This window comes from Zingiber officinale, chromosome 1A (assembly GCF_018446385.1).
Source record: "Zingiber officinale cultivar Zhangliang chromosome 1A, Zo_v1.1, whole genome shotgun sequence".
NCBI lineage: Eukaryota > Viridiplantae > Streptophyta > Magnoliopsida > Zingiberales > Zingiberaceae > Zingiber > Zingiber officinale.
The window spans coordinates 119,347,920-119,359,681 of record NC_055987.1 but is presented as its reverse complement, the minus strand read 5'-3'; the positions used below and the strand labels follow the sequence as shown (position 1 = coordinate 119,359,681).

Genomic DNA, 11,762 nt, shown 5'->3' with positions numbered 1-11,762 from the left:
ATTTATTTACCTCAGGTATCAATGCGTCTCAATTACTTAAATTTGGGGACCAAATTTCTTTTAGTGGGGAAGAATGTTAAGTATTTGAAAAAAAAAAAAAAAAAAAAACCACTACCTCCCCCATACCTACCCACGTGCACCCCCACCTCATCCCTTTTCTCCCTTTTCTTTCTCCTCTTCCCCCACGATTTTTCTTTTCTCTCATCCCTTCTCTGCTCTGTTTCTCTTCAACGGCAGAAGAGAAATCGCAGCAGCTCTTCTTCCTCTCCATCACGAGTCCTCCTCCTTCCTCTTCACCAACAAGCAAGAGGAACGCGAGCAAGAGCCCTCCCTTCTCTTCTTCCTTGTTCTCCTGCATTTGGGCAGCACCACCGGAGCTTTGCCGGAGCTAGCTGTGGTCACGCCGAACTCGCCAAGGCCACTGGTAAAGAGAGAAAGATCATCTATTTCAATGTTCTTTTGCTTTCAGCCTCCCTTCTTCTCCGACAGCTTCAACAGCAGCAACCCTAGCTGCTGTGCTCTTCCAGAAAACAAGAGCAACAACCCTAGTTGCTCTCTCTTTTTTCCCCACCAACAGCAGCATTTTGTTGCATTTTGTTTCCTCCAACAGCAGCCCTAGCTGCTGCCCTATTCTTGGCAGTACCGTCGGAGTTCGCGGAGCTCGCCGGAGCTAGCTGAGGTGGCCAACGACAAAGGGAAAGCAACCCTAGTTGCTGTCCTCATTTCCAGCAGCCACATTAGAAGGTCTACTTTATGCCTTGTATTAATTGGATGTGTAGGTAGAAGGGTTATCTAGATTAGAACATAGATTTCATTTAGGAATGCGAAGTGGTACGAGGTATCGAGATCAAAATAATTCACTGATTTTAAATTAGAGATAATGTGTAGATTTTAGGTCATTATTATTATTAGATAGTATTTTGATTATTTAAGTTATGTTTGATATTGTGTTTGTAGATCCGAGCTCGAGTGGAGCACGGTGACTTGCCAATACTCGGAGATTTTGCTGTATATAAGGTAGATATATCTACTCTTGTCTATTTCCTTGTGCATGAATAAATATATTAATTAGAATATGTATATGTTGTATTATTGTTTTTAAAATGGGGATTAAACTGATATTAGAAATAGCGAAATGGGTTAAAATATTAAAATTATTGGAGGGTAAATAATTGATATTATTTCTTGTTCATATGTGGGTTCATATTGGGATTGATATGGGGAGGGTTGTTTTTAAAATTAAAGAAATATTCTAAATTTATCTTCTGTTGATACCTTGTCTCTTTTGACTTGCTTGACCTTACATATTTCATGCTTTTGATACTCTATCTGTTGATACTTGTAGCTTTTTATCTGTGGACCCTATAATGATAAATTAATATATTTGACACGAAAATATTACCTTGATTGACCATTCAATATGAAAAGAGAATATTCATGATAAATGGATGAATATAATCATAACGGTGAATTAATAAAGATAGTAAATGAAGAATTAAAAAGTGAAGACTATGAGCCTAGCTTTATACCAGAGCTCTATATTAGAGTACTGGACCGCCCACATGTTATTGTGGTAGCGCGGCGGTCGCGGTCCAGAGTATCTGACCGTACACCCGAGGCGTGTTGGCGTGATGTAGCCCTCGGTCAGTGTTTATTATGTCTTCCACCGGTGAGGGCTGATAGCCCGTACGTCAGATGACGTATGCGACAGTTTATACTCTTAGGAGGCTTTTAGCCTATCCATATGATATTTCACTCTGATGATATTGGCTCCAGTGATTCACTTTTTAGTTGATTTATCAGATTCAGACTATTGATATACATGTTGATCTTACCATGATAACTTATAATTGAGTGATTAAATAATAAGATTGAAAAATTGATTTTATTAATGATGACAAGTGATGATAAGGTGAAGATCCTAAACTCTAATCTAAAAATTTTACCTGATTATAGATAATGAGAAGATGATTATACATATATATGTATAAATGTAGAACTTTAAGAATAATCCTAAAGTTGTAACAAAAGATGATGATTTATTCTACTTCCTTGACTTCTTCAATAAGATTAAATTCATGCACATCTTTCTTGAGTATCCACTTAGCCATTTGGCTAATTTGCTACATTCCTTGATCTCCAGTTTTGCAGACACAGGGATCCTTTTGATATTACTGTTGATTTTGGACTTTCATAGAGTTGCTCAGAGATCTCGACGTGCTGATTTTCTGGTTTGTTTTACTCTTATTTCGCTGTATTTACATTTTGCACTTTTGTTACATATGTCGTTTATCTGTATAGTAATTGTAGTCTATGGATAGATATATATAATTGATACATTTCATGGTTATGCTGTTTCTATTTTATGTATGTTCCAGCCGTGTGGGCTGATGAATATGTTGTTTATGTTTATATATTGTGATGTATGTATGTATGCTTCATATTGTCACCGGTACAGGGGAGATGCTGTCGGATTTTTGTCTGGCAGGGACTCCTTTGGGGCGTGACAGAGTGTGATGGGAGAGATTTGAGGAGAGAGAAAGTATGATGAGAGAGAAAGTGTGTTAAGGAAAAAAGGAGGGAGTGTGACAAGAGAGATTGAGGAGAGAGAAAGTGTGATGAGAGCGAAACTATAATGAGAAAAAAAGAGAAAAGGAAGTGTAATGGGAGATATTGAGGAGAGAGAAAGTATGATGAGAGAGAAAATATGATGAGAAAAAAAGAAGGAAGAGAGTGCGATGAAAGAGATTGAGAAGAGAGAAAGTATAATGAGAGAAAAAGTGTAATGAGAAAAAAAGGAAAGAGAGTGTGATAGGAGAGAGAAAGTTTGTGATAAAATGATAAGAGAGAAAATATGATGAGAGAGAACAAGGAGAGAGAAGTGATATAAAAGAAAAAATAAATAAATATATTTTGATATTTGATATTAAGGGAGAAAATTTTAGTTTTAGGTCAAGGGTATTTTTGGAATAAAGGAATATTTTGATTGATGAAAATAGTGTAATGGCTGATGGAAGGGGAGGTACATGAGAATGAGTTATTACCCAATTTCAATGATTCATTCCCTTATTTGCATTCCTATTCCTATAATCCAAGCATTAACAATGGTAATCAATGATTCCTATTCCCATTCCTCACTTCTATTCCCCTAAACCAAACGCCCCCTTAGTTAGCAACAATAAAACAAGTTAAAATTTATTTAAATATAGATGATAATATAATAGGAGATAGAGCTTAATGACATAAAATGATTCATACAACCGACCCTACATAGTGGGAAAATATTTGATTGTTGTTGTTGTTGTTACTTTTATAGTCAATGAAAATTTTTTGAAGAACTGGATTGTCATGATTACTCGGATAGTAAGGTTACTATGAAAAAAAAAAAAAACTCACCGTTGCAAGATTATGTGGCAAAAGGCGATTTGCTTATTCTAGAGCCCTTGCCAACCTATTCCTATGCCAATACAGAGGAGATAAATTACGGATGACTACTAATTATTAATGCAAGCAGCAAAACATTGAAAAAGACATGCTTGGATATATCTAATTTCGACCCAAGATCTTATATGCCAACGTTATATGTCTCAATTTCCGCACCTGCACCTGCAAAATCATGCACAATAAGTAGATATCTTAAAAGATCCGACATATCTCATTCAGTGCCTTTAACAGGCCTCGGGGCTCACTCAAAAGCTCTGAATTACATGTTCTACAGAGAAAGAACAATGAAATCTCAGCTGACCCATGTTCGTTATCACATGCTATGGAAACTCAACAAACCAATGGCATTCTCGAGCATTTTGCGAAACATATTTTATGAAATTCCAGCTTCTTATGAACAATTCCAATCCTAAAGATAGAGCGAGCCTTTACAGAATTCCTCTGCATCAGTAGCAGATCTTCGATCTTCGTGATCCAGAGTGCAGGAATTGTTACTGGATTCAATCATCTTGGCGAGCACCTCTGGGAGGCTCGATGATCCACCTGCGAAGAATCGTAGACGGTTGCCATCGATCGTCATGGTGGAGTTATAAGAGCAGTTACAGAGGTTTGGGAAACTGACCCTGGTGGGAATTTGCTGCCGGTGCCGGCTTCTGCGCGGAGCCACCATAGCAGGACCTTCTTCCCGCAGTTCCCCAGCGGCTCCACCGGCGATGTGTCCTTCAACAGCGCCAGTGGGTTCTCCATCTCATCGCCCTCCTTGCTCGCGGCGTCGAGGTCCCTTGCCCACTCGGGTTTCCCCTTTGCCTCCCTCCACACCAGTCTCGAATTCAGCAGGAACCCCGCCCACTCGATTTGCTCCGGCGACGTGAGGGAGTTGAAGGTGCGCCAGCCGATAAAGTCACCGGAGGAGTTGCATGCGGGGCCTTGGGTGGGCACAGGGGAGTTCGTTTTTTCCGCCTTGATCGGCGATGAGGGTTGCTCGGTGTCGGCGAGGATTCCGACGGAGACAGCGCCAATCCAATTCACCTTCTGGGCTTCCTCGAACAGCTCCGTGCTGTGCACATTGCTGTCGTCGGCGAACACCACGACGCCGTCCATTCTTTTTTCTCTTATCATTCTGTTTCAAGGAAACAGCGGTCAAGATCCAAACTTTTGTCTTGGTCGACAAAAAGATGTAAAAAATTAGGACAGAACAAAATTGTGGGGAAGAATGGTCGAACCTGAGGGCGCGAAGGCGCATGCGAGCCTCGGTGAGGCGGCGGTCGGGCCAGCAGTCGGGCATTGGCTCGGGAAAGGGGATGTGGAGGTAGCGGAGACCGGAGCGTGCGAGGAGCGCGGTGGTTTCACCGGAGAGTGGCTCCGCGGCGGGGGCAGCGGCCTCGACGACGATCCAGGTCAGAGGATACGGCACGAGGAGGAGGGAATGGATGAGGCCGGTGAGGTGTAGCGCCTGAAAGGTGCGGACGTACGTCGGCGTGACGACGATGAGTGGCCTCGGGGTCTTCGCGGCGCCGTACGGCAGACGCTGCTCCCGCTGCACTCGCTCAATGATCGAGTGCGCGCGCATCGTTTCCGCCGGGTCCGGGTGCGGCCACGGCCGGATGCGTATCCCCTGGCGCCCCACAACGACCCGGCTACGAGTCCTGTTCTCCGCCGCCGGAGGAAGCGGAGGAGGGGGAAAAGAGAAAGCTAACGTCCTCGTGGTGGTCGTGGTCGTGGTAGTGGTAGTGGTGATATTTGTGGTTGTCGTGGTGGTGACGGTGTGGAGCAACGGGGCGGAAGTGAAGAGGGAAGTGGAGGAGGAGGAGAAGAAGAGGAAGAAGACGACGCGGGAGAAGCGGAAACCGAGGGCGAGGCTAACGAGGCAACAAACAGCGTGGAGTACGATCCAAAATAAGGCGGACGGGGAGCGCAGCGCGACCTCGCCGGCCGCACTTACGCCGCCGGCGCGGCGACTGGCCTGATTCTGGTGATGCAGCGACTGCTTCATATCAAAGAAACAGAGGAACTGCAGAAGACGAAGGCGATCGATCAAATTATGATGATAATAATTACTGATATATAATAATTATAATTTGGTGATTAATAATTGGTAAGAAGAAAGAGAGAGGAAGAAGGGGATCGGCGTTTAGATTTGGTGGGAGAGAAAGAAAAAGTGCAACAGGTGCGGTTGGAGTGCTGTCGAATCATGTGCGAGGAACAGAAAAGAAAAAGACAAGGTGGATGAACGCTTTGGTTTCAAGGAAGGAAGAGAGGGAGAAGTAGATATAGCGAATCTAGCGCAGATTTGGCAAGCGAAAGGGGCCCAGTCCGCCCAGATGAGTGACTTGGCAGATGAGCTGGCAATCATCGATTGGTTATTTTCTGGTGGTGGCCCCATGGTGGAAATGTCTTTCTTTTGTTTTGGAAATAAAAGTAGACAAGGGAGTCGGTTGAAACCGACCCGTAGACAGCTCGGTCTAGCACGTGCCGGCCATGGTCCGTCAAAGACTGGACTAAGTCATACATAGTAGGGAGGTCAAACTTAGCGTGATCACTGGTCAAGTTGTGCTTAACACAGTTGGGTAAGTCTGATCCATACTGTGTCAACTTGTCGCGCAACTGCTTCGTTATAGAAACACAAATGACAAAATTTATGATTTAATTAGAATTTCTTAATCTTTTAAAATAGTAGCTAATTTAAAATTAAGTATTAAATTAATCTCTAATTAAAATTTTTTCTTATAAATATTCACGGATCTCCCCTCTCATCTAAATAATAAACAATTATGATATCTTTTATAATTTCTCTATTATTATTATTATTATTATTTTAAACAATAAAGTTCTTTAAAGTAAATTAGAATTTTTATTAAATAATAAAATTATTCCTTGGGCGACACAGGTACGGATCTCTATATTAAATAATAAAATATAAAGAGTTATATGATTTATAATGTATGCTTCATTAAAAAAAATTATATGAAGATTTTTTTTATTATAGAGAGAATAATAATTTTTTTACTTTTGACGTGATATTAATGTACCACATTAGGGACTAAAAAATTTTATTTAGAAATTTAACTATAGAAGATGTCCTAAGTATCGAGCCCTCTCTTAAGTAAGAGGATATTTAATTCTCAAGAGAATGAATCCCTCGAAATCAACTCTCATCCAATGAAACCACTCTATCACGCGAGTATTAACTCAGCCACACCCACATGGCAGGTCTAAATCTGTTCTAGATTGAGCCGGATTCAAAGCCGTGGTGAACTAATTAAGCACAGTATACCCAAAAAAACATAGCACACCCATACTGACCAAACGGGCCTGTCAAGATGCAATCCATTAATACCGCTATATTGTCTTATATATTTGATCACAATTGTTAGGAGACAATTAATCAAGCCTTTGATACCTAATTAGTTAACTCGTGATAACAAACTAAGTAAAAAATTTAAAAGAAAAAAAATCTAATGAATGGGTCCCGCAAGGTTCGATCGATAGGTACTCCAAAGAACTCCACGTACTAATTAAATGAACCATCAATCAATAATGTCAATGTAATTAATACCCTAATTAATGTTGGAGGAAGTCAATGTACATTATTTGCAATGAAAACAAGTTTCAGTTGATTGTTCTTGTTTAATCACACATCCTTAGCCTTAGCCTTGGGATGGAGTGGCACCTACGTTTCTCTTGTTCCTTCACAAGGACTAATTTTGATGGAGTGGCATCAACAACGACTTGTCCCTCACAAAGACGACCTTTACAAAATGACTAATTTTGTATCGGTAGGAAGGCAAAGTTTATCGAGTAGTGTATTGAGTTTCCAAAACTCTTAGAATTAGGCCGTAGCCCTAATTCTTGACTACGAGGTTAGGCGGGGATGGGTAGCATGCAAGAGAAAGGAGGAGGAGGAGAAGTTGAGGTGCACTTCGACAATGCAATTGTTGGCCTAATTGGCGTTCGTGGACTTAATTGAGTTTCGGATGAGGATAATATATATGATCTATTTGCAAAGTCAATTGTTGGGTGTTTGATGGAATTGGTGTGGAGAATTCCATCCATATAAACCGAGAGGTTGAAGCTTGAAAGTTCAAACTTTGAAACCATGCATGCCATGTATTGTCCCTTTAGCTAATTGGTGGAAAATTAGGTCAAGTTTGGTCCGTCATGGATGATGGGCTACATGGAATGTTGATATTGATGGAAGGGGTGATTAATCTATGGCTTTTGCATTTAGGACCTATCAAGTTCGATATTGTGTAAAATTTGTCTAGATTTTTTTCATCTTTAATTGAGTTCGGCGTAAAGAAGAGTGGATACTTACACGGTCAAATGAATTAGGCAAGTATTGTGATATTCTCTGGTACAAAGGAACATGATGGTAGGGCTGATTCAGTGGTATATGTAAATTTAAAAGGTACAAATCAAGATCTGAGAAAAATTACTTTAGTTTTTCTATTAATTGTTACAAAAAGTCATACGGACCCGAGTGTTTCACACAATTGACTTCACAAACATCTATATAAAAGTAAATAAGAAAATCGAGCAGACCACTACATGGACGTGGGAGGATATTTTCTATTAACTTCATCGGGAGTCAGCCCTTAACTAAGTTAATTAATCTCGAGTTAATTTAAATTGAGATTTCGATATTTAATCAATATGTTAGTTGGTTGAGATGTTGAGTAGGTCAAGATCAACAATATACTTGACAGTTAATCAATATATTAGTTGGTTAAAAAAGAGTCAAGTAAGTTAACAATGATTGGATATTTAACTAAATAAAAAGTCCAAGTGGATAATGATTAACCGGATACTTGGTTATCAGAAGTCCAACATGGAGTTGACACAAGAAAAAAGTCCAAGTGGATTTTGGTTGACTGCACATTTGGCGGTCGAAAGTCGAACGGAAGTTGACATGAGGCGTGAATGTTGATAAAATTGACCTCTAATCAAGGTTGACAATGATGACCAAGCTTGAGTTGACTCGGATTGAGGTTTCGATGTTTGATCAATATATTGTTGGTCGAGTGAGACATCAAGGAGGTTAATATTAACAGAATACTCGACAGTCGATCCGTATGTTTCGTTGGTTGAGAAAAAGTCAAGTAGGTCAAAGTTGAGTGGATACTTGACAAGATATGAAATGTCCAAATGAGGCATGGTAAACCGGACACTTGGTAGTCGAAAGTTTAACATGAAGTTGGCATGAGATAAAAAATCTAAATGGATCACGATTGACTGAACACTTGGTGATCAGAAGTCTAATAGGTAGTTGATAAGAAAAAAGTCCAAGTAGGTTACGATTGAACAGACACCAACACTTGATGGTCAAAAGTCCAACACTGATTTTGCATGAGGTGTGAAGTCCTAACAAGTTAAGGTTGATCGGATGTCAGACAACGATGAAGTCCTGACAAATTAAGGTTGATCCATGTTAGGATCATGAGAGTTAGGGGATGAATAGCTTGCTTCGCTTATTTAGATTATGATTTGCAACATAACATGAAGCAAAGCACAACAAAACATTAACATCTTTGATTTACTTGGTATCTGTTAGATCGTAGCGTTCGATAGAGGGGGGGGGGTGAATATCGATTAAAAATTTTTGAAAGAGTATGCAGCGGAAAAGTCGAAGGCCAAAACAATGCTAACACAAGAACCTTTTACTTGGTTCGGAGCCTTTGGCAACTCCTACTTCAAGAGCCACACGTAAGGGTGCTTTCGATGGGTAATCACTAATAATTCGACAGAATATTACAAGTTAAGTACATGAATTAATTAGTAAACGAAAAAGCCGACAATTATGAAAAATAAGACAGAACGAAGAACTTGTCGGTGAGCTTTGGCAGCGTCGCAGGATCGCAGGAGCACAGAAGAGCTGATTGTGAGTTGTTGTCGGAGCTTCAGCCTAGACCCTCCTTATATAGGTGGTTCGGGGCGCTTGAAACCTTCAGGGCACCCTGATTATGACGTAGCCGAACCAACCAGGGTGCTTCATGCGGCGAAATGACGTTGAGGATAATTTTTCACCTCCGGGCGCTCGGATCCCTCCCGGGCGCCTGGAACCATCCCGGGCGCCCGGACCCCATTTTTCCAACAACTTCCTTCTTGCAAGAAAACATTAGTCCGGAGGCCAACATATGATATGTATTCTGCAATACAGAGTATTAACACAGTTTAAAATTAAATAGAATATTAATTAGATTCCATCTCTCCGAGACCGGAATCTAGTCAAGATCTCGACTTAGAGTTCCGAAATGGTTCTAAGTCGGATTGGCGCCTAAGTTCCCTTTCCGGGAACGCGTCCTCACAGTCACTCCCCTCCAGTGACTTACTTGCCTGACGTCCGGTCAGCTCTTCGACCCATCTGGGCTTCGTGCCAGCTATCCGGTCAGCCCGTCGACCTAGCTGGACTTCGTGCCAGACGTTCGGTCAGCCCATCGACCCTTTTGGACTTCGTGCCAGCTATCCGATCGGTCTATCGACCTAGCTGGAATTCGTGCCAGACATCAGGTCAGCCCGTCAACCTGTTTGAGCTTCTCCTACACACTCGATCAGAGTGTTAGATAATAACGAAACTAACTTAACCTATTTTATCATTCATCAAAACTTGAGTTAGATCGTTAGTGCTAACCGCACCAACAATCTTCCCCTTTTTGATGCAATGACAACCTGATTAAGTTAGTGGTAAATATGCATGTAAGAAACACGCATAAGGTTGTTAAGTTGGATTTTAAATTTTGTTCGGTTTCTGTTTGTTGAACTAACTTAAACACCTAACCCTTCCCCTTTGGCATTCATCAAAAGAATAACATAGAATAACTTGAAATTGAAAAATGCAAAGTAAAAGTAATTTAGAAATGTAAGTCAGATTGTCTTTGGGGGAGTATAACACAGAAAAATGACTGAAGTTTTTAACTTTTATCTTTTTCAAAAAATAGCTACGTTTAACTTTAAAAGGAGAATTGTAATTTTAACTTAATTTTTCAAAAAGAGTTTTGGTATTTGGAAATATAGTTTATATAGATAGTAAAAAAATATTAGGGTTAAGTTCAATTTACAAGTCAAATTTTTTAAAATTAAGTAAAATCAAGTTTTAGTTTGTAAAACGTAACTTAGTAAAATCAAGTTTTAGTTTGTAAAACGTAACTCAGTAAAATCAAGTTTTAGTTTGTAAAATGAAATGAAGTAAAACGTATTTTTAAATTTGACTTTGTATTTCTAAAGATACGTTTCGAAGCCCAAGTAGAATCTGATTTCCAAAAATACCATAATTTTCAAAATGAAGAATCCAATTTTCAAACCAACTTTTTACCTAAGTTTGGAGGGTTTAAATAAAAAACTAAGTTTAGAAGTTGTCATTTTCAAAATTGAAATTGAAAAAGTTTAAAATTTGAAAATAAAGCTAATTTTCAAAAATGATTTTAACTTTCAAACCTAATTTTGAAAAATGTTAAAGAAATTTTTAAAACACTTAGGTTTGGTTTGATTTAAAAGGAGGTATTTTTCAAAAATTAGTTTTAAAATAAGTATAAAAATAATTAATCTCCCCCTGAACCTGACATTACAAAATCTGTCTAACCAGTTAGCTACTCACTAACTATTAGAGAATAGCAGCTTTCACTTGGTTAGTTAAGTTAAGTCTAAGCATTAGTTAGTGTTTTACTAAACTGAATGATTTAATTTGATTAATATCTGTTTGGTTTTTAACGCCCAGACTTATATCGATGCACTGACATAAGCATCTTAAGTCCAAACAATTTGCCTATGCATCTCACCCCTTTCTATATTTGGCAATCACAAACAAGAGAGTCCTAGGGTGTTGGTGAGATGCTCAAGTACTAGCCCTAGGGGTACATGCTTTCTAAGGGATTACTCTAATCTAAGGCTAAAATTGATTTAAAATTCTAGAAAAAAAATTTATCCTAGAATTTTGAACATAGTATTTTTAAAAACAGTTATTGGTATCCTAGTCTATTAAACAAATCAGAATCAATCATGTTCAAAGTTGAGATATACCTAAGTAGGTGTAGCCCAGAATATCATAAGTCAATGTCAAAGTCAAGGTACAATAATCATAATAAAATATACATAGTGATCAGGAGGTCTATCGAGATGAGGAGGGGGGGGGGGGTGGTCCGGATCCCAAGGAACGGAACATCTCGATCAGCTCAGTGTGACGGGTCCGGGCCTCCTCTCGGGAACTGGATAGATCATGTCGAAGATCAAAGATATCTTGTCTCACGTCTCGTCTCAAGTCGGAGACCTCCTGACGGAGAATCGTCATGGATATGGCAACCCGATCGCCTAGAGTGAGAGGAGTA

General features: G+C 39.7%; 1 protein-coding gene across 1 annotated transcript; it reads right to left on the bottom strand.

Annotated features, from left to right (window-relative positions):
• Positions 1-3,607: 3,607 nt before the first annotated feature.
• Positions 3,608-5,680, bottom strand: LOC122029390 (probable beta-1,4-xylosyltransferase IRX14). Its single transcript, XM_042588359.1, has 3 exons — positions 4,668-5,680; positions 4,067-4,564; positions 3,608-3,987 (listed from the first exon to the last, which is right to left on the bottom strand). The coding sequence occupies exons 1-3, from the start codon at positions 5,435-5,437 to the stop codon at positions 3,945-3,947; spliced, it is 1,311 nt and encodes a 436-aa protein (XP_042444293.1). The 5' UTR covers positions 5,438-5,680; the 3' UTR covers positions 3,608-3,944.
• Between the last annotated feature and the right edge of the window lie 6,082 nt (positions 5,681-11,762).

Excerpts from the sequence above, each read along its gene's own strand:
- LOC122029390 (XM_042588359.1), bottom strand. The coding sequence starts at position 5,437 with ATGAAGCAGTCGCTGCATCACCAGAATCAGGCCAGTCGCCGCGCCGGC. Across the intron at positions 4,565-4,667 it reads ATGCGCCTTCGCGCCCTCAG|AATGATAAGAGAAAAAAGAA; the intron begins GTTCGACCATTC and ends TCCTTGAAACAG. Across the intron at positions 3,988-4,066 it reads GGCAGCAAATTCCCACCAGG|GTGGATCATCGAGCCTCCCA; the intron begins GTCAGTTTCCCA and ends GATTCTTCGCAG.